Below are 23838 nucleotides of genomic sequence, written 5' to 3' on the forward strand. Positions count from 1 at the left end.
ATCTCTCCAGGGAGATCCCAGGTCATGAAGAAGATGGAAAGGAAGGAACACGGAAGTGGAAGACAGGATGCCAGCCCTGGCAAAGGGTTTGGCCCTCCAAACAGTGCATAAATTTCCTTTCTTTCTTTTTTTTTTTTTTTTTTTGAGACAGAGTTTTGCTCTGTCATCTAGGCTGGAGTGCAGTAGCGCGATCTCAGCTCACTGTAACCTCTGCCTCCTGGGTTTAAGTCATTCTTGCGCCTCAGCCTCTGAAGTAGCTGAGACTACAGGTGCATGCCACCACACCCAGCTAATTTTTGTATATTTTATTAGGGACGGAGTTTCACCATGTTAGCCAGGCTGGTCTCAAACTCCTGACCTCATGTGATCCGTCCACCTCACCCTCCCAAAATGCTGAGATTACGGATATGAGCTACTGCACCCAGCCGAGAGCCTACATTTATGTTCTCAATTCATACCTCAAACCACACCAAGACAAGAGATAAAAAACCTCAAGCAACCGACCCAAACTGGCGGCCTAATTCTACCTGAATTCCCAGAGTACCCTTCCTCTGCCCAGAAAAGCTGCTCAGACATGGCCTGTCAGCTGTGGATGCAACTAAGGGAGCCAAGAGACACAGGCTTTCAAGTCCTCACCCTGAAATTTCCCCATGGCCTTTCCAGGTGAAGAAAAGTACAGGAAAGGAATAAACAATCTTTTCATTGAAAGAAATCCAAAAACCTGGGCTTTGGTCCTGGCTTCCTAAGCATCAGTGGAGCAAAAGTGCCTATTACCATGGAAATGATAAGAAACCACCATTAGGAATTCTGAGATTCAAATTCTCTGGAGGCAAGGACTGTGTGATGTTTACGTTTGCCACTAGCACAGAGCAGGTGCTCAAAAATGCTATTAAACAAACCAAAGAAAAAGAACATAATCTGGTCTACCACACAACAAGAGGCAATGCTGAAGGGGAAGGGATTTTCCAAAGGGAGATGTTCTGACTGAGAGGCACTTAGAAAGCATAATCTGCTCTTATTACCGAGTGCTTGCTGTGTGGTGGGCACAGTGAGTTAACCTCTCTTTTTAATCCTCAGAACAGCTCGATATTGTTGAATCTTACTATTACTCCATTTTATAGACAAGGAAACAGAAGCAAAGGATTTCACCCCCTGGCCCTAAGATAGCAGAGCTAGGATGTGGACCTAGGTGGAAATCATTTTATTTTATTTTATTTTTATTATACTTTAAGTTCTAGGGTACACGTGCACAACGTGCAGGTTTGTTACATATGTATACATGTGCCTTGTTGGTGTGCTACACCCATTAACTTGTCATTTACATTAGGTATTTCTCCTAATGCTACCTCTCCTCCCTCCCCCTACCCCACGACAGGCCCTAGTGTGTGATGTTCCCCACCCTGTATCCAAGTGTTCTCATTGTTCAATTCCTACCTATGAGTGAGAACATGCGGTGTTTGGTTTTCTGTTTACTCAGAATGATGGTTTCCAGCTTCATCCATGTCCCAGCGAAGGACATGAACTCATCCTTGTTTATGGCTGCATAGTATTCCATGGTGTATATGTGCCACATTTTCTTAATCCAGTTTATCATTGATGGACATTTGGGTTGGTTCCAAGTCTTTGCTTTTGTGAATAGTGCCCCAATAAACATACGTGTGCATGTGTCTTTACAGTAGCATGATTTATAAACCTTTCGGTATACACCCAGTAATGGGATCACTAGGTCAAATGGTATTTCCAGTTCTAGATCCTTGAGGAATTGCTACACTGTCTTCCACAATGGTTGAACTAGTTTATACTCGGTGGAAATCATTTTAAAACCACCCTCTTAACCATGTTACTGTCAGATGCAGCCTCCATCACTGCCTACTTTCCAAGCCAGCAGCAGACCCAACGGCAGTTCCCCAGATTTACTGCACCCTTAGGAATGGCTTGCTACATCCTCAGCACAACTTATAGATGAAGCAGTAAGCCTACAAGGGTGACATGACTCACCTAGGGCCCCACGACATTTTAAAGCTAAATCTCAGACGGAAACCCAGGAGACTGACCTCACTTTCATCACTTAACCATGACTCTGTTATTCAGTGCAGCAGAAAGAATTTTACTGAGAATGACGAATAACCACATTAGCAAACTCTCTGCTCTTTTCTTTTAATGTTTCTGTTATAAGCCCAACCCATCCTGCTCACTTGCTGCCATCTCAATCTTATAGCATATGGCTCTCCCTTCCCAGGAGTGTGATACACTGTGAAAAGGCAACCAATAACAGCCCCTTTCTTGAGCACACTGAAGTAAGGAAGACAATTTACCAGTCACTCTCCAAAGCCTCTAGCTGGTAAGCTAAAGGAAATTCTTGAAACAGTTCTACTGCTCCGTAAGAAGTAGGAAAATATGTTGCAGAAAAATGAGAAGAAAGAAGTGCGCGTACACACATGCTCCCCTCTCACTGTATTTACTTTGGGTATGGAAAAGTCATCACGCTTCAGGACTAAAGGGTAAATGGAGGGCAGCTATGGCTCAGGGCACTGATTAGGCATTTACTTAAGAAACTAAAAGAAGTGGGGAAAGAAAGAAGAAAATCCTTTCACCACTTACCCTGAATTCCTCAAAAGGCTGGACCCTGTCTTCTTCATCTTTGGATCCCACGGACCTATCACAGTTACCACGCCAATTGCTGCCATTCTTTCTAAAGGCACCTCCTCCAAGAAGCCTTCATAGCTCCAACTGGTGGAGAGCAGAGAGGTCACCAAGGCTCCACCTCAATCTTATCCATAGCAAATCTTACCATAGTGCATCTTGATTCATCTGAATGGCACTCAATCTTTCCTCAACAAACTAGGAGCTTCTTAACAGCAAGACTTGTGTTACACATCTCTGTAACCCAAGAGTATATATAGCCTGATACTACAGTAGATACTCAGGAAATGTAGGCTGACTCCAGTGCTTACAGGGCTTTGCCTTGGGCCCTGTCCCATTCATACTATATCAATGACTTTAAAACAGCCAAACCTGTTGGTTATAATAAATTGGAAGGGAAAGCTACCACCATTGAAGACAGCACTGATAGCCAGAATGATTTCTACAAGCTGTCTCTCAAGGTTGAAACCCAGAAACAAAATGAAATCTCATGGAGGGATGAGATAGGCATTGCATGAAGTTTCAAAATGCACGTACAAAACAAAGAAAAGATTCAAAAATTTTAAAAATATTTCTTAAAAAATAACTGCATGTAAAAAATAGCTACATTAAAAAAAAATCGCTGTGTAACAACAACACTAGGGGAGACCTTGCCTGAGATCAACATGGGAGAAAAATGCAAGTTTTATTTGGCTACAAGCTTAACAGGAACCATCAGTGAGATACTGTTCTTTGTTACTACTGCAGCTACTACTCATAGTAACAGTAGTAGTGCCCATAGTAGTGGTGGTATAGCACTGACAGCAATTAGGATGGAAGCTACCATGTATCACATGCTATTTGCCAAACATTGTGCTAAGTACCGTACTACACTCTCTCACTTCCTTACAACTCTATGAAGTAGGAATCTTCATCCCCGTTTAAGAAGGAAGCAAACTGAGTCTCAGAGCACTTAAGTGACTTGCACAGGGTCACACATCTGGCAAGCCACAGATACAGTGACAAGATTCAAACCCAGCTTGATTGGCATCCACTAACCAAACCCTTAACTGCTGACATGATCTGAGACCTGATGAGACAGAATGAATAAAAAGAGGATAGCCCCACTATTATTTGCATCTATCCAACAACATCTAGAACACTGTGTATAATTCTGCATGTCCATTTACAAAAAGGGGCATTTTCCCCCAATTCATGTTATTCAGAGGAATATAACTGGGTTGCCCTGAATTGCAAACCCAGTTATCCCAGGTGCAGCAGAAGAATGGGAATGCTTATCTAGAAACAGAAAAATGGGTGGGGCAGGGGAGACACAACAACTGTCCTTAGGTATCTCAAGAGCTTGTATGTACAAGGCAGAAGGAAGATACTTTCTTATTCTCAGCAACGGCAGAATGAGGGCCACTGAGTTGACACTTCAAGGAGGATTTGAGTTGGACACAGGAACCTTCAGTGAGAACATCTGACAAGGCAGTAAGTTGCCCCAAGTGTTGGAGAGTTCTTGTTCACCAAGAAGCTTTTAGCAAGAGGCTGCAGGACCACAGCTGTCAGGGGTATCAAAGAAGGAATTCCTACAGGGTGAGAGGTTAGAGGAGGTTTCCACTTCCCACCTTTCAGATACCCCCCTGACCCTCCAAACTAAGGAGGCCATGGTACATTTTAGTGTTCTGCTCGTTTTGCTCAGGAAGAATCAGTAGTTGTAACATGAGGCTCTGAGGGTAATTTTGTCCCGAACTGGAAACAAATGGTATTTCTAACATCGTCCAAATAGTAACTGGAATTAGAATTCGCTCTTTTCAAGCAAGAAGCATATGTTTGGATAACGTGTTTGGAAATGTGTCTGCAGGATCTAAATATCTGAACCATACATTTGAGTTTATTTCTACTTCTCAATAGTTCTATTTTATTGGGTGAAGAACCTTGCAACTGATCCACAGTGAAAAATTACAATGGGTAAATATTAGTACTTCCTCCAGAAGACATTCATCTTCCACTAGGGATAAGGAGATAAAATTATTTTCCCAAACATAGTCCCAAAAGGCTGTTATTTTGATCACCTTGTTTTGCCCCTGGCATTTACTATGTATAACTTGTAGTCGTATTAAATTTATTATCAGGTGAACTTCATTATCACTTTCGTGCTTTTTTTCATTTTGAACACTAGGTTAGTTCTCCATCAAACTGATTTATTCATGTCCTCAGAATGTCCTGATCAAAAACATGTGAGTGGGCCAGGCACAGTGGCTCATGCCTGTAATCCTAGCACTTTGGGAGGCTGAGACAGGTGAATCATCTGAGGTCAGGAGTTCGAGACCAGCCTGACCAACACGGTGAAACCCCATCTCACCTGAAAATACAAAATTAGCCAGGCGTGGTGGCACATGACACATGCCTGTAATCCCAGCTACTTGGGAGGCTGAGGCAGAACAATCACTTGAACCCAGGAGGTGGAGGTTGCAGTGAGTTGAGATAGTGCCAATGCACTCCAGTCTGGGCAACAAGAAGGAAACTGTCTCCAAAAATCAAAACAAAACAAAACAAAAAACATGTGAGTGAAGGCCTTATGGCAGGGAAAAATTCTTAATCAACTTCCTCCCTCAGCCCCCAGCACATACTAGGTACTCAATGAATGCTTGCTTGAAATGATGAGACTGTTGATGGGACCATCAATGGGTATGAAAGTCTTAATTAAGGAGAAAGATGACATGATATTTACCGGTTTTTGCCAGACTGAGAAAATGGCAGTCTCATCGCCTGGGCAGAGGAAGATCAGGAGGCAAGCTAAGTAACAGTCTCATGCTTCTGTTGCACACTGAGACACAGTGGTGGGAGGCCAGAGGATCATGGGGAAGAGGAACAATCAAGTGTGGAGTTTAGAGGATCTAAAAAACTACTGTGAGTCCAAGCCCTAAGCCCTATCATGCAATGACAAAGAAGGATCTGAGCAGGGTCAACAAGTATGGCATCTGCAAGCATGAGTATACATGCTAATCTCTGGCCAGAGAACTAGTATGTGCCCCAAATGTACTTAATGTGCTATGTGTGGATAGGCAAGAGCTCAGAGGAGTGGCCTCTGCACACCACGGAGGACAGACAAGGAGGGCTTATCCTAGGTCAATTCTATTTTTTGTGTGTATTTTGTTTGTTTTATTTTTTGAGACCTGGTCTGGCTCTGTTGCCCAGGCTGGAGTGCAGTGGTGTGATCTCGGCTTACTGCAACCTCCACCTCCCAGGCTCAAACCATCCTCTCACCTCAATCTCCCAAGTAGCTGGGACTACAGGCATGTGCCACCATGCCCAGCTAACTTTCTGTGTTTTCTGTAAAGATGAGATTTTGCCATGTTGCCCAGGCTGGTCTCCAACTCCTGAGCTCAAGCGATCCTCCCACCTCAGCCTCCCAGAGTGCTGGGATTACAGGCATGAGCCACTGCACCCAGCATATCTCAGGTCAATTCCATACATCAAACAACCCTGAGAAACAGAGGACACTTTCCAAAATATCGAGAGCTATACAATCTATGAGACAATCAAATTCCACATTAACGGAAGCAAAACAAACTGAATTTCTGGCTAAAATGTGGTAAGTAGCAGAGATTCATTCAGAGGAGGAATACGTTTTGGAAAACTTTGATCTCACTGGGCTTTGATGAGCAAAGTTTTCATTGAGACAATGAGTATGTGATAAGCCAACAAAAGGTAAGGGTAAGAGGAATATCAGCAATCATTATTTATAAATATCGTTTTCTTCCCCTCTGCTTCTTTTTTCTTTTTTTCCCCCTATGCTTCTGAAGACCAATGTTTCTCATTAACTCTGCTGATGGAAGTAAGCAATATGATAATTAGATAGCCAAAACATAATATAAACAAAAACAGTAAAATAACAACAGTCCTCTGGAAGTGATATAAAGTTTGCACATACAGTGACAAATTAAATTTCACACAATTTCATCCAGTATAATTATTTCCAATTTGTAGACAAGGAAAATGAAGATATATTCCAAATTTAGCGGTAGTCCTTTAATATTAAGTGACAGAGCTGTAATCCAAGTTACTTTGGTTAATTCCAAAATTAGAGTTCTTTCCCTGACAGCCAAGCGTGGTGGCTCATACCTGTAATCCCAGCACTTTGGGAGGCAGAGGCGGGTGGATCACCAGAGGTTAGGAGTTCAAGACCAGCCTGACCAACATGGTGAAGCCCAGTCTCTACTAAAAATACAAAAAAAAAATTAGCTGGGCATGGTTGCATGGGCACCTGTAATCCCAGCTATTCGGGAGGCTGAGGCTGGAGAATTGCTTGTACCTGGGAGGCGGAGGTTGCAGTGAGCCAAGGTTGTGCCACTGCACTCCATCCTGGGTCACAGAGCAAGCCTCCACCTCAAATAAAACAAAAACAAAAGTAGAGTTCTTCCCCTGAGAAAAAGACACCACCTGAATGCAACTGTGTCCCTAACAGAGAGGGAAAGATATCACAGATCACCCCATCCTGTCACATCATCAACTGAACAAGTCAGCATGGTACTTTGGTACTGAAAGTGAGTATGCAGATGTGGGAAATCAGAATGCTATATAACCTCTACATATTTCTTTAACTGAAAGCACTACGTGGCGCCACAGATTAATACTCGTCTCAGACTTAGGCAACTGAGAAGCAAATAACCACAAACTACATTTACAAAAACCACATTATTATTGGGTTAAAATACACTGCAGCACTGGCCATATACTAGATTGTGTCTGTGAGGAAGGGAATGAGGCCATCTTAATGTGGCACCTCCACAGGACACACACATGGGACACATACACACACACACACATGCTAACCAAGCTGACCCTTTTTTCACATGGCCAAATACCTCATCTTCTCTTAGATGTGTACAAAGCACACACGGCTGTTTCCACAACCTGCTTTTGCCATAAATAACTGCCCAATAAAATAAAAACTAATGATTAACTTTTGCTCCCTGGAAATCACTGAATAAGAAAAATATATTTCCTGAATAACCTTTGCATACAGGGCACTGATATTCCCAAGCTCTCCAAAGAAGCTTTAAAATGACTTGCCGTTGTAAGTTAGTCACAGAACTAACATAAATACATGACATAGAAGAGGTCAGTTCCTGAACTGAAATATTTACTAACCACATGGATATTTTGGTTCTAAACTTTCCCTGAAAATGTCCCTTCTAACCAGCCTCTGCTTATGAAACACCTGGAGTCTGGACAGTCACCAAACTCCCCCAGTTCCGTATATCTTGAATTGGTATTATTGTAGGGTCAATAATTATATACAGGTTATTTGCTAAGCACTAGAGATACATAGTCCATTAGGGAAGAAAAGCAAATAAATTAAGATCTCAAAGAGAAATAGGACTTAACCAGACCCGATGAGAACTATCACAGCTGTGAAGAATTGCAGGGCTCAAATCCTAGAGAAGAGAAACTGTTGTCCTTAGAGATCTATTGCCTCAAATGGCAGATGTAAGGCTGAGAAGCTGAGCAGAACTTTCAATAGACTCATGGCCTGAGGAAATAAAAAATTGGAGTTCAAGGCCCTCCAAGGTGGAGGATCTATGGTAAAACCCCTAGACTTTTGGTTGGCACCAAGGGGAACTAGAAATAGTCAGGCCATTACAGAGTCTGAAGCTCTGCTTCAAATCATCTCAATTCCTGACTAGATTAAAGCTAATCTGAAATAGAAGTTTCTAGAAGCAAAGGTAAATCCTCTCCAGAGACACATGACACTATCTAGATCTCAAATAACCTCCACAATTTTTCACATAAAATGTCTGACACTCAGTCAAAACTAACCAGGCATGTGAGAGAAAAAGATGTGACTGAAAGCCAAGAACAACAGAAACAGATCAACCTGGTGGCCAGATATCAGAGTTATCAGACAAACTTTTAAAAATGATGACTGAAAAACACAGTGAAACAGCCCTGCACGCTGACCAGAGCAGCTTAAATAAAACATACTGATGATATCAAGCACTGAAGAAGAACAGTTTTTGTTCTTTTTCTTTGGCTAAAAGAGACAGAAAGTAAACACAGTAAACTGTTAACATTATGTAGTAGGTACACAGTTATCTATTATACTATTTTCTGTACTGTTTTGAATTTTTGTAACATTTCATAATTAACTGTTTAAAAAAGAAAAAAAAGATGTGGCTAGAGAGATCAGCAAGGGTTAAATTATGTTAGCCTTCAGAAGTCATGTGCAAGAATTTATACTTAATCAGCCAGGTGCAGTGTCCCACATCTGTACTCCCAGCACTTTAGGAGGCCAAGGCGGGAGGATTGCTTGAGGCCAGGAGTTCGAGACCAGCCTGTGTAACAGAGCAAGACCCCATCTCCACAAAAATTAAAAATAAAAGTAATAAGACCTGGCATGGTAGTTCACACACCTGTAGTCCCAGAACTTTGGGGGGCCAAGACGGGCAGATCACCTGAGGTCAGGAGTTCAAGACCAGTCTGGCCAACATGGCAAAACCCCATTTCTACTAAAAATACAAAAATTAGCTGGGTGTGGTGGCGGGCACCTGTAATCCCAGCTACTTGAGAGGCTGAGTCATGAGAATCACTTGAACACGGGAGGCAGAGGCTGCAGTGAGCTGAGATCACACCACTGCACTCCAGCCTGAGGGATACAGTGAGACTCTCTCTCTCAAAAATAATAATAATAATAATAATAATAATAATAATAAAAAGATAAAAGTAATAAGTTTTTAAAAAATATTTTACACTTTATTCTTCAGGTAATAAGAAGCATTAAAGGATTTTCAACAGGGGAGTGACTGCATGTGACTTGCTATCTATATAGATCAGTCTAGTCTCAATATGACAAAGAGAGGGAAGGCAGGGAGCCTTCTGGGAGGCTGCTGCAGTAACCCAGATGAGGGATGATCATGGCTTTTCTGCTGGCAATGAAGAATAGCTGTAAAGACCTGAATTATAGAGTATGAATTGTCTAAGGATTTGGGGTTTAGTTTTCAAAACTGCTAAATTATATCCCAGTCAAATGAGGAAGCAAAGGAGGCCACTGGGACAGAGAGAAACCTAAAATGAGAACAATTTCATTAGAGCAAGGGCAACATCCAGGATAAAGCCTAGGATTGGTAAAAAGAAAAATGTGAATTTTTCTGCAAATCCTTAGAAGAAACACAAGTAGTTCTAAAACTGAAAGCTAACAAGCACTCAGCTCCACACCAGATGGTCAGATAGATACATTCACAACTTGCCAGCATTCTAAGGCCTTGCACACTCCCTTCCAAGCATGCAGATGCTTTTATCTGAGAGGAAAAAAATTCTACTTCTGATTCTGACAGCAAATGCCAAGTCACATCTTGCCAGTAGAGAAGGACATCTCCCAACCACAAACCCACCTAAAATTTTACAACCTTATTTTCATTTTGACCACTACTTCCACCAGCCCCGCTGCAAATTAAAAGAAACTGAGGAGGGATGACAGTTTCTGAAGAACCCAGCATTTTTATCTGCACCCCCCAAAAAGTAGATCTGTTTCTCTAGATTATTCATGAGCAGCCCATGTGTTATTCTGTGAAGAAAAATTAAGCATATCAAACAACTTTATTCCTGTATTCTGAAAAATGAACCTCAGGCAGAGTCTATTTCTTCAATTGCTCTATAATCCTATATTGAGAAAATATTTAAGAATTAATTTTCTTTATCATTACCCTTTGAGCCTTTTCAAAAGGTTCAGGTTTAAAGTTAAGCACATCAAGTACCCAGTCTAGCTAGTTTGGTTATAAATATACATTCCTGGAACTGACTTATGAATGGCTACTTTGCTAGAGATGGGATTTTGCATGATATTTTCCCCCCAATCTGTTCACACCATAAAAAATATTCAGAGATGTTCTTTTTAAAGGAAGCACTTTCCACACACATGCCCATGCAGTGTCTCAATTTGTATACATTCTGCTGGGATAGTTTGGTTTTAGAGGCAGGGTAGTATACTATTTGCATTCAACATTTTTCACATGCCAGAATAAGTAAAACTTAGACAAACATGGTTGTCTTCTGTTCCCAAGGTATAAGGTGCATTGGCCTGACATACTAAGAGGAATTAATCACTAAATGACACAACTTCCTGCTTTAACGTTTAACCAGAAAACACCCCTTCTCATTCTCTCCAAACAATGCTGCTGAATCAAAATTTCAACCCATCAGAACTCAGGCAACTAGAGGCATGATAAATACCATCTAACAGATCTTAATAGTTAATAATAAAACAGTAATAAACTTTATAATTATTTATATATCACGCTTTGATCAAATTTATGAGACTGAATACAATTTCTAAAGTTATAGGCAGATTTCCTCAAATAGTTATCACCATCACAATCCAGGAAAAGATAAGATGCTCACAGACATTTTTACAAAATGCTCTAAGGTTGAAATAAGAAACATGTGCTTAACATCCCTTTAGGGAAATCCCAAGATTAATTTCCAGAGTACGTAAATATCCTTTGGAGATACATGAAAGTCTGGCTGCAGACTGCCCAGAGGACGAATGCGACCATTCCAAGATACATGCTCTGCGAATAATACTCACCGGGTTAAGCGTTTCTTCAACAGAATGATGAACGGTCCACCAGTCTGAAGTCCATTCCCACGCATTCCCCACTATGTTGTATAAGCCATAACCATTGGGAGGGAAGGCATCAACCTAAAAATAAAGAAAAGAAAAATGCTGTCAAACTATTCACCTGGTTTAGAAAAAGTCTTCAGTGCAGAAATGCAACAAGAGCTTTAATTTCAGAGTATGAATACTGATTTTTATTCCAATAGTCAAAGTACAATTCGGCCAACATAAAGACAAAGAAAGGGGCATTTTTTTTTTTTGACTTTGAGCTCTAAGAGAATTCAGAAACCTAAAGAGAGTTCATATTAAATGGCATGAAAGTCAGACAAATTATTCCTAATAGAGTTACTAATATTATCATAAATTAAAAATTTGTATCAAACATTGGGTGAGTAGTGGGAGGATAGAAGATACTTAGACTTTCAAAATCATTCACAGGAAAATCCCATTGGACCCAATATGAGTCTTGCCATCAGAGCTCAACTTTCCTGGCCACAAAATGTCTTTCAGCACTGAGAGACCCCAAGTCAGTCAGCTCTGTCCTCTCCACAATTTCTGCCAACTCATCATCTTATCTTAAGCCTCAAAACTTAAGGGGATTTGTTTTTATAAACAAAATGTGAATTCATTATCAAGTATATTGGTAATAGAGGGGTTTCAGCCTCTGAAACCTGAGTCTGAGGCAAAGTGTATGCGTTCTTCAGCAGAAAATTATACATTTCAAAGGTAGGTCAGACAGTCTGCCACATAATACTGTCACAAACACGGGACCAAAGTGTAGAGTTTTTATAAAAGCAGGGAGAGCAAGAGAAAAAAAAAATCTAACTGAACAATAGTAAATACAGAATAGTTTTGCTGGCTTAATGGCTTAACATTTTTCCCAACATTTTAAAATGGAAATTCTCAAACACAAAGGAAAATTTCATTTTTAAAATGAAAAATATATATACATATATCAAGTAATCCTTGGGGGTTTAACAATCTTTTTGTAAATCCATGCTTTTTCCATACTAAATGAAGTAGAATGGAAGGAATGAATAAACTAAAATTCATTCCATGTGGCTTCAGATGGTTTCACATCTACACATGAATATGGAAGCATCTGATGCTTGGGCAATTCAGAGCACTCCAATCAAAGTCATGAAGCTAGTGTGAAAAGAACTTAATCTGGATGAGTTGGAAAGCTGAAAATTCTCACCACACTGCTTCCAAAATCAGCAATCATTATGGAAACAGCAGTACTTATTCATTGGTTCATTCAGTAATTCCATGCACAGTGACTAAAGACAGGGAAGGCTTCAATGACAAATAATGAATGACCTCAACTAGTTTAATGAGGGAGAAAAAAAGAATATGCCCAAAACTCAAAATCTAATTCTGAAAGGCAGAATGGGATGAGTAGCGTAAGAGAGGGAAATAAAATGTCAGAGAAATTCACAAGAGGGAGAAATTTCTGGCTGAAGGCATGCTCCTTTACAAAAGTAGAGTTGTCTGGGCAGATTTCGAATAGGGCTCAGAGTTCAAAAGAGAAAGAAGAGGCCACAGACATAAACAACTTTTTCAACAGTTTGGAGATGATCCAAAAAAAACATGGTAGAGTAATAGCTGGAAGGAGTAGGAAGGAAAAGAAGAAATTCAGTTATTTTAGGAAGAAAAGGAAAGGAGCCAGGGGAGCAAGTGCAGTTAAAAGATGAAACATGCCAGGTACATGGCTCATGCCTGTAATCCTAGCACTTTGAGAGGTCAAGGTGAGTGGATCACCTGGGGTTAGGAGTTCAAGACTAGCCTGACCAACATTGTGAAACCCTGTCTCTATTAAAAATACAAAAAAAAATTAGCCAGGCAGGTGCATGGCCCATGCCTGTTATCCCAGCTACTCAGGAGGCTGAGGTAGGGGAATTGCTTGAACCCAGGAGGTGGAGGTTACACTGAGTCAGGATGGCACCACTGCACTCCAGGCTGGGTGACACAGCGAGACTGCGTCTCAAACAAACAAACAAAAACAGATGAAACATACTGGAGGAAGGAATCATTTTCCAGACTCAAAGAGCACAGGTGGAAGTGCTCTCAAATCTGAGGTCCTATCTGTGCACCAACACTATTTTTTTTTTTTTTTTTTTTTTTTTTTTTTGAGACGGAGTCTGGGTCTGTCGCCCAGGCTGGAGTGCAGTGGCCAGATCTCAGCTCACTGCAAGCTCCGCCTCCCGGGTTTACGCCATTCTCTCGCCTCAGCCTCCCGAGTAGCTGGGACTACAGGCGCCCGCCATCTCGCCCGGCTAATTTTGTATTTTTTTTAGTAGAGACGGGGTTTCACCGTGTTAGCCAGGATGGTCTCGATCTCCTGACCTCGTGATCCGCCCATCTCGGCCTCCCAAAGTGCTGGGATTACAGGCTTGAGCCACCGCGCCCGGCTTTTTTTTTAGACAGGGTCTTGCTCTGTCGCCCAGACTGGAGTACAGTGATGCAATCACAGTTCACTGCAGCCTCAACTTCCCAGGCTCAAGCGATCCTCCCAGCTCAGCCTCCTGAGTAGCTGGGACCACAGGTGTGCACGACCACACCTGACTAATTTTTGGAATTTTTTGTAGAGATAGGGTCTCCCCATGTTGCCCAGGCTGGTCTTGAACTCCTAGGCTCAAACAAATCTCTTGTCTCAGCCTCCCGAAGTGCTGGGATTATAAGCATGAGGCACCAGACCCAGTGACACCAACAGTTAACAGCTAACATTAGGCAAGCAACTTAACCTATATTTCATCTGTAAAATGGGAAAAATAATAGTACCTACCCAAGGGTTTGGGTATTTTTTTCTTTACCCACCTTAAATAATTTGATGTTTAAGTGAGGTAGAATGTGGAGGTCACCATCCCTAAAATTACCATACGTGAGTATGCCACTAAGGAAAATAAAAATTTTAACTGCCTGCTGTTAAACCAATCCACCAACTAAAGCTTCCTCTCAGGAGCCTCAAAAGCAAACAAATGTATATGAGAATACTCCTGGCACATTTTCAGATGAATGAGTTGATATGCATTAAAGCCAAAACTAATCATTGTGTAACAAGCAGCATAGCAAAATGTAAATTCTTTAGGCTCACTGGGGTCAAAGTTTGCTCAGTATAAAATCAGATCTAGCTGGGTCTGGTGGCTCATGCCAGTAATCCCAGCACTTTGGGAGGTTGAGGAAGAAGGATAGCTTGAGGCCAGGAGTTCAAGACCAACCTAGGAAACACAATGAGACCCCATCTTCATTAAAAAAAAATTTTTTTTGGAGATGGAGTCTCTGTCACCCAGGCTGGAGCACAGTGGCCTGATCTCAGTTCACTGCAATCTCTGCCTCCTGGGTTCAAGTGATTCTCCCGCCTCAGTCTCCTGAGTAGCTGGGATTACAGGTGCACGCTGCCACGCCCGGCTAATTTTTTTGTATTTTAGTAGAGATGGGGTTTCACTGCGTTTCCCAGTCTGGTCTCTAAATCCTGAGTTCAGGCAATCCACCTGCCTCGGCCTCCCAAAGTGCTGGGATTACAGGCATGAGCCACCGTGCCTGGCCCCACCAAAATTTTTAAATTAACTGGGCATGGTGGTGTGCACCTGTAGTCCCAACTACTTGGGAGGCTGGGGTGGAAGAATCACTTGCCCAGGAGGCTGAGGTTGCAGCAAGCTGTGATCATGCCACTGCACTCCAACCTGGGCAACAGAGCAGGACCCTGTTTCAAATAAATAAAATCAGACCTGAAATAATAAATACATGAAATATCAGGTCAGGGAGCTATTTCCCTGTAGTCCATTTCATCATCAAACTTAAATTCCTGCTCCAATTGACCAGAGCATGTGGACACAAAAGAGCAGCTTAGGTGGACTTGAGATACTACGTGTAAATGATTTCCATAAGATAGAGATCTCATTAAGTCTCATTCTAAACACAGATGGCAGCTGTCTCTCTCTGGCTGGCTTGCTTGCTTTCTCCTCTAGTCCTGTTTGTCAAATTGGTTCCTTTAGGACTCCCAGTAAATGTTCTAATTTGTTTTAGTAACTTCCATGGCAACTTCTTCAGGTTAATTTCCTACGCATATGCTGAACTTCCAGTTAAATATTCCAATTCTAAACATCTGTAGAGTGTCCTTATTTCATACTGAACAATGTGTTTTTTGAAAAGGTACACTGATTTTAAAAGAGTAAATGGCTCTATATTCCTTGGTAGCTCGTGTAATTAAATAGAAAAGAAACTCTGTAGCTGCAAGTGCTGTCAAATATGCATAACTGTCCAAGAAAACCTTGTCATGGCCTTTTGCTAAAATGAACAGGCACTTATATCATTTGTTTGGTTCATCAAAAATGCTTATCACCCGCCAGGCACAGTGGCTCATGCTTGTAATCCCAGCACTTTGGGAGGCCGAGGCAGATGGATTGCCTGAGCTCAGGATTCGGACACCAGACTGGGAAACATGGTGAAACCCCGTCTCTACTAAAACACAAAAAAATTAGCCAGGCATGGCAGCGTGCACCTGTAATCCCAGCTATTCAGGAGGCTGAGACAGGAGAATCGCTTGAACCCAGGAGGTGGAGATTGGAGTGAGCCAAGATCACGCCACTGCACTCCAGCCTCGGCAAGAGTAAGACTCCATCTCAAAAAAAATAAAAAGAAAAGAAATGATTATCACGGTCTTGTCCAAATGAGGGCCATGAAGGCCATCGCCTGTGTCTTTGGAACGGAGCTCACCCATCTTTCAGGACCAACTGATCCTGTTCAACTGCTGATCACACGGACCCTCCTGCACTTTGGTTCTCAAAGCGCTTATTTGAATATTTGCTACTAGGACAACTAACAATTGCATCTACAGCTCCACCCAGGCCCATACCTAGGCTTCAAGCTGTACTGCAGCTGCCTTGCTTGTCACACCCTGGCATGCATGAGGGGGATCCAGCCTGCTAAGGCCCTTTTCCTGCCAGCATCTCTAGTGTGTCCACTGCCTAAGAAGGCCGAATATGGGCCTGGTGGCCCAGTGCCATCCATTTTCAGGGTCAGATGCATCCACAGGTCAGTTGTTATACACTCCTTAGCAGATTCTGACTTTAATGGCTACTGTCCTGCTGTCTGTAACAACCAATACCTTTCCTGGGGTCTAATGAGCATCCACAGCAGGCACCTTCACTGACATTCTGTGCATCCTGCAGTACCACTTCTGCTGAACCAAAAGTAGCTCGCTGGGCACCTTCATTCCACACCCAGCTCCATACCAGCAAGCCGGGCTTCCTACCCATTTAAAGTTTGAGAAAACGTTGAGGTCATTTTTTTCCCAAGACCTCTAATCAGTCACTTTTTCTAATAAAATGATTTGCCTGCAATAGTAGCTCATTCTAAGGGAAACATCAGAGGAAACAGCTACTAGGTTTGATAAGTAATTTGCCGCTACCAAATAATGCATCCATTTCCCATGAGTTTGTGTTGGTTTATTACATATGCAACTCACATATATGGAATTTTATACACATATGCACTCATATACTTATTTAAGGGACAAATACTCTCATGCAGTATTTTGTTTCTTACATTAATTCCACCCTAAGAAGTATAATGCTTTATTTATTCATTCATTCATTCATTCATTCATTCATTCGATACAGAATCTCACTCTGTCGCCCAAGTTAGAGTGCAGTGGCGCGATCTTGGCTCACTGCAGCCTTCACCTCCAGGGTTCAGACAATTCTCCTACCTCAGTCTCCACATAGCTGGGATTACAGGTGCCCGCCACCATGCCTGGTTAATTTTTACATTATTACTAGAGGCAGGATTTCATCACGTTGGCCAGGCTGGTCTTGAACTCCTGACCTCAGGTGATCAACCAGCCTCAGCCTTCCAAAGTGCTGGGATTACAGGTATGAGCCATGGTGCCTGGGCCAGAACTATAATGTTTTAACTACTATAGCTCAAAATAATCTTTCATTTCTGTTAGGTCAAGTGTCTCTTTGTTCTTCATCTTTTCTAAAAATCTCTTGTTCTTTCTCCACTGCTTGTTTAGTTTTTCAGTTTAAATCTTGGAATCACTTGGTGATGTTTTCAATAGCTTGTCTGTGTCACACTTAGAAATAAATTTTTATCCCTGCACTTTGGGAGGTCAAGGCGGGTGGATCACCTGAGGTCAGGATTTTGAGACCAGCCTGGCCAAGACAATGAAACCCCATCTCTACTAAAAATACAAAAAATTAGCCGGGCTTGGTGGTAGACACCTGTAATCCCAGCTACTTGGGAAGCTGAGGTGGAAGAACTGCTTGAACCTGGGAGGTGGAGGTTGCAGTGAGCCAAGATGGTGCCACTGAGCTGCAGCCTGGGCAACAAGAGTGAAACTCCATCTCAAAAAAAGAAAAAGAAAAAGAAAAAAAATTTGGAAGAACAATTACTGCATGAAACAAAAAGACAAATTTTTTTTTTTTTTTTTTTTTGAGGCGGAGTCTCGCTCTGTCGCCCGGACTGGAGTGCAGTGGCCAGATCTCAGCTCACTGCAAGCTCCGCCTCCCGGGTTTCCGCCATTCTCCTGCCTCAGCCTCCCGAGTAGCTGGGACTACAGGCGCCCGCCACCTCGCCTGGCTAGTTTTTGTATTTTTAGTAGAGACGGGGTTTCACCGTATTAGCCAGGATGGTCTCGATCTCCTGACCTCGTGATCCGCCCGTCTCGGCCTCCCAAAGTGCTGGGATTACAGGCTTGAGCCACCGCGCCCGGCCGACAAATATTTTTTTAAATGACTACTGTTAGAAGGGTTGTTGGAAGAAAATTATTCTCTGTAACAACAAACCTAGTAAAGGGCAATTTCTCCACCACAAGATTTCCTTTCTCACAGTGTTAAGAAAAAATAAAAATGTGTTTGCTATGCTGTGAATAATGGTGTCCCCTCGAAAATTCATATTGAGACTTAATCCCCAATGCAACAGAATTAACTTGGTTTCTCTTTTTTTGTTTTTTTTGTTTGTTTGTTTTGAGACAGAGTCTTGGTCTGTCACCCAGGCTGGAGTGCAGTGGCACAATCTCGGCTCACTGCAACCTCCGCCTCCTGGGTTCAAGTGATTCTCCTGCCTTAGCCTCCCGAGTAGCTGGGATTACAGGTGCCTGCCATCATGCCTGACTAATGTTTGTATTATTACAAAAGACAGGGTTTTGCCATGTTGGCCAGGCTGGTCTCAAACTCCTGACCTCAAGTAATACACCTGCCTCGGCCTCCCAAAGTGCTGGGATTATACACGTGAACCATTGTGCCCCACTGGGGATTAACTTAATCCTCAATGCAAGTATGGCCTCTGAGGGTGTGACGAAATCATGAGGGCTCCTCCCTCATGAGTGGGAATAGCACCATTATAAAAGAGCTCAAGGTTGAAGGGAGTGTTCTTTTGTCCTTCTTTTGCCTTCTGCCAGGTGAGGACACAGCGTTAGTCCCCTTTGGCAGATACAGTCAACCCAATCATACTGGTGCCTTGGTCTTGGACTTCCCAGCCTCCAGAACTGTAAGAAATAAATGTCTGTTGTTTATAAATTATCCAGTCTGTGGTATTTTGTTACAGCAGCACAACGGGACTAAGACACTCTTTAACATAGCTTTATGAGTGTATGATTATGCCAACAAAAGGACGGTGAGAAAGGAACTCTTGTACACCCATAGAGGAAACCATGCCCCAAGCGTTCTGCAAAATATCTCTACCATATATCTGAAACTCTTCCCAAGAAAGTTTTCTAACCTTTGACTCAATTATTTTACTGCTGGGAATCTATCTTTAAAAAATCATAGGTGCCGGGTGCAGTGGCTCATGCCTATAATCCCAACACTTTGGGCGGCTGAGGCGGGAGGATCACCTGAAGTCAGGAGTTCAAGACCAGCCTGGCCAACATGGTGAAACCCTGTCTCTAATAAAAATACAAAAATTAGCCAGGCGTGGTGGTGTGCACCTGTCATCCCAGCTACTTGGGAGGTTGAAATGGGAGAATTGCTTGAACCCAGGAGACAGAGGTTGCAGTGACCCAAGATTACACCGCTGCACTACAGCTGGGGTGACAGAATGAGACTCCATTTCAAAAATAAATAAATAAACAGATAGATAATTAAGCAAATAAAATGGCTCAAGGTTGAAGTGAGTGCTCTTTTGCCCTTCTTCTGCCTTCTGCCAGGAGAGCTCCTTCTGGTGGATGCAGCCAACATCAATCATGCTGGTGCCTTGGTCTTGGACTTCTGAGCCTCCAGAATTGTGAGAAATAAATTTCTGTTGTTTACAAATTATACAGTCTGTGGTATTTTCTTACAGCAGCACAAAGGCACTAAGACTAAGTCATGGCTTTATGAGTATATGATTATGCCAACAAAAGAACGGTGAGAAAAGAACTCTTATACACCCACAGAGGAAAACATGCCCCAAGCGTTCTGGAAAACAATTTGGCCATATATCTGAAACTCTTACCAAGAAAGTTTTCTAGCCTTTGACTGAATTATTTCACTGCTGGGAATCTATCTTTCAAAAATCATCAAAGATATAGGTTAATATTTATGTACAAGATGTTCACTGTGGAAAAAAAAACAGAAATAACCTGTTTCTGATAAATACATTGGGGTTTATTTATATGATAGGTTACTCAGCTGCTGAAAGACAATGTATTTGTGGCATACTGCTAATGACAGATGAAACGTTTCTGATATAGTCCCTGCCTATAATTTAAAACTATTTAAAATAGTAGGATTTTAAATACTGTATCCAGTCTGACCTAAATGCAATATGTAAAAAAATATGATACATATACACCAGAAACACATACGCTGGCAAATATGGTAGTTAAGAGCGTGGGCTTTGGAAACAAACCGACCTGGTTCAAATTCCAGCTGTGCTGCTTTCCAGCTGTGTAACCTTGAGCAAGTTAGTTAACCTCTCTGTGCCTCAGAATGATCACCTGGAAAACGGGGATAATAGTACCTACCTTACAGAGTTGAATGGACAGTAAACGAGACAATTCATGCAAATGCCTTAGCACAATGCCCGGCACGTTGCAAGCACTCAACAACTACAAGCCATTATTAGCATCATCAACACAGAGAACAAATAGGGAAGAAATGCACCGATATGCTAACAGAGGTTATTTCTGGGTGGTAGAATTCCAGGTCAGTTTAGCTTTCTCCTTTATAGTCTTCTTGTTTTTCCAAATATTCTACAATAAGTATTATGGAATTAGAAAAGAAAATCCATTATACAAAAAGAGCATCTGATTAATTATTAGTATTTACTACGTGCAACAGTGAATGCATACACGAAGGGAACACCATGTGAGTCAGAAAATGAGCAATGCCTTTCACCCATGTCTACTGGGAGCCACAGTTCTCAGCAGCTGCCACCCTCCTGCAGAGGTCTCATTACTCACAGGCGCAGTTCCTTGGAAGCCGTCCTCACCAGTGTTGGTCACCGGAAACTCGCCCTGCCAAATGTTGGCATAATGCTGGCCTTTGGGCTGCAGTTTGTTGCCCCAGGGGAAAAGTCTGTCAGAAGAGACACAGGCATCAGCCTGTCAAACAGGCACAGGTTTTGGATTAAAGTCAAGAGAAGGGATGCAATGAAAAAGAGAACATTGCTCACTTGTTCTGAGTGAGCCTTTTAAAATATATATATAAATAAATAAAGCTTTTAATCAGGATTTATTTTCAATTTCCTTATAAATTCTCATGTCATGTCCACAACAGCCTCAGTCTTGCCCAGGTACTCAGGAGGCCTGAAATAAATCACAAAACTAAAAGAAGGATTTATAGAAAGCGGGAGAGTAGACCTCACTTTGGACTTATATGGTAGCATGATCAGGCACCACCACACCACACTTTTTTATGAAGCCTGGGCTATTTTAAGGAGCCTTTCCTAGAAGATGTGAACCCAACGTGAGTTTTCTGTCTCATGGCTCTAGAAGCAGAGAAATACCGCTGCTTCAGGAGATGCCCAAAATAAGAAAATGCTAAAAGCAAGGCAGTCTGCCAAGAAGCTCTAAGCAGTGATATGTAACTCAAGGGGGTTGAATTGCTAGGACTTGCTTTGGGGCTGCAGGGAGCCCACTTGGCCAGACACTTGGTTTAGGGGTGATAAAAGATTTGTGAACCATTCTCCAGTGTCTTCTAAGTAATTTTGTGGAAAAATAAGAAAAAGAATTATTGTCATTGCTAACTTTCTAACCAAAGTAAGTTCCATGGAGTTTTTTGTTGTTTGTTTGTTCAAATGATCAACATATTGTCAGGCAAGATGAGACCGTTTAAGTACCTATTGTGCAGGCCTCCCCGACAGCTGTATTCCCACTCGGCTTCCGTGGGCAGCCGCTTCCCTGCCCACGTGCAGTAGGCAACCGCATCATTCCAGGAGACATGGAGAACTGGATGATCCGGCCTGGTGAACAGCAAAAGTAGAATGAAAAGCAGCACCAACCACAACAGGAAGCAGGAACTGGCTTCAGCAAAGTGCCCATAATCCCCCTCATTTCAATCTGTGACACTGAGGTCATCCTGGTCCTGAAGTCAAACCCCAGCCATGCTACATCTGTCCCACTCCACCAAGGGTTTCTGACAACCCAGGCTCCAAAATGGGTTACAGTTCCACTGGGAGCTAGACTGAAAACATTTCTTCACTTTGTAGGCTTGGACTCCCACAGAATTTCATGCTATGGCAGACGCAGAGTTACTCCAGCTGCTAGGAGGGCCATCAGCAGAAGCTTCTAGCTCCTTTGGGGTTTAGCAGAGCTGAGAGCCATCTCAGAGCCACCAGTGACTAACCAACCACAGCAGGGGCATACAGACCCAGCCATTTCAGCCTACAGTGGCTCAACCTAAGGGCCACATACACCCTACAGGCCCCTGTATTGGCTGGAGCTTGGTTGGACCTGCATTGTGGCTTTGATTTTTCCCTCTGCCTGGTCCTGCTCTGGCCCCCTCCTTTCCCCAGCTGTGGAGCCCTAACATTCTGCATCCTAAACTCTATCTCAGCCTCTGTTTCCACAGAACCCAACCCGTGACCCTTGGCTTTCAATTCTGTGTCTTTCTACTTTTCCTCTACAGGTGGCCAGTCTTTTTCTCCTGAGGGTATAAAGGGTGTGGAAGCTTGGTTAAAAAAAAAAAAAAAAAAAGAGAAAAAGGGGATAGACTCACTCACCCAGCACTAGATGGCTTTGGACAGAGAAAAAGGGGACAGACTCACTCACCCAGCACTAGATGGCTTTGGATGAATTCCCTGCTCACTTTTTTTAAAGTGGGCTACACATTCCTAGTCCATTCCTTATACACCTTTCAATTCCCCACAGTAATTACACCAGGCCTTTCATTTATTCTTTCAACAAACATCTACTGAGTACCTATCACGTGCCAGTCACTGTTTCCCAGCACAGCCAAGAGATGTACTCCTCTCAGAAGACCCATTGGTGTTCACTGCATGAATAACATACATTTCCCTTTGGGTTTTCCTTCCTCCCTTAGCTTTTTCCTCTGTTACTAAATTCAGGAAAGCAGATATTAACTGGGAGCTAAGAAGCCAAGTCCACCTGAGAAGCCCAGGAATCCTATAACTTCCACCTTGAAGCCTAATTTCAGCACAGAGGTTTCCAATTCAGGCTTTGAAAGACGTTTGACTTTTGTCAAGGGTCTATATCCCTAAAGCTGAACTTCCTATACTCCCAGCTCCCTGACAATGAGGGCAATAACCAGGAATGTTGTTAAAAATAGTGACTTAAAAATTGCATCTGAAAAATTAGGTTAGAAGAGTAGGTTTCTTGGGCTGCTGAGATGCTGAGTCCTAACCCAAACCTTGCTCCAACTCCAGGGTTTAAAGTGTTACTCTATTTTTGCTTGAGATAATTATTTCCTTGCCACCCTGGAGACTTGCTGACCGACTTGGCTCTCTGTGGTTTTCCAGTTAGATGGTGGCTTCAAAGAATTCCAATCCGGGACTAAAGATCATGTGAATCCTATACCCAAGGCCTGGGCTTCTACAGTGGCAACTTGGCAGGACACAATTACTTATCCGTAAGACAGATGTCTTCTTCCTCATAATGACCCACTAATAAGAGAGAATAGAAACACAATGTAAAGATTAAACAAGTCATGAGGTTTGGAATAGGCCTCTCAAAAGGAGCAGGGAAAATGGGAAAAGGCAACTCTTTGACAGGCCAAATGAGGAAGGAAAGAGGCCACTAACTAAGAGCCTTCTTATGAGCAAGGTGCAATGTTTGGGTCTTTACATACATTATTTCCCACCATCTTATTTTCCTACCAATCAATTACAGTTTGTCATTCTCACCATTTTACAGATGAAGACGCCCACTGAGTTCTTTTGCCAGAGCAAAGGGTATCTATTTTGCAATGGAACTTGTCAACTGGGAAAGGAGGGACCAGCCTCACCTGTGCCGAATAGTAGAGTCGGGCCCTTCTGGGTGTCTCCAGTTAGCGCCTTTCACAGGTAACCACCAGGGAGCAGCTGCAACCTCAAAGCAACCCAGAACAGGCTGATGTTAGCTACTAACATCAACTCTAGAAAAACATCAACTTAGTGCATGCAGTAAAAATCTCAATGTCTTCAACTTCCATTTGGGTTACCAAACAAATACA

At 42.4% G+C, this 23838-nt stretch overlaps 1 protein-coding gene across 4 annotated transcripts in view; it reads right to left on the minus strand.

Moving 5' to 3' along the window:
- The window catches only part of SUMF1 (sulfatase modifying factor 1), a 108362-nt gene that overhangs the window by 33317 nt on the left and 51207 nt on the right, over positions 1-23838 (minus strand). For all 4 annotated transcript variants that reach the window (XM_033210501.1, XM_033210500.1, XM_033210502.1 and 1 more), the window contains exons 4-7: positions 23632-23714; positions 21509-21631; positions 20631-20745; positions 11216-11329 (exon numbers count right to left, since the gene is read on the minus strand). In XM_033210501.1, the coding sequence (XP_033066392.1) occupies positions 11216-11329; positions 20631-20745; positions 21509-21631; positions 23632-23714 (435 nt within the window). The remainder of the gene's footprint in view (positions 1-11215; positions 11330-20630; positions 20746-21508; positions 21632-23631; positions 23715-23838) is intronic.

Source organism: Trachypithecus francoisi, unplaced genomic scaffold, assembly GCF_009764315.1.
Source record: "Trachypithecus francoisi isolate TF-2019V2 unplaced genomic scaffold, Tfra_2.0 Lachesis_group0, whole genome shotgun sequence".
Taxonomy (NCBI): domain Eukaryota; kingdom Metazoa; phylum Chordata; class Mammalia; order Primates; family Cercopithecidae; genus Trachypithecus; species Trachypithecus francoisi.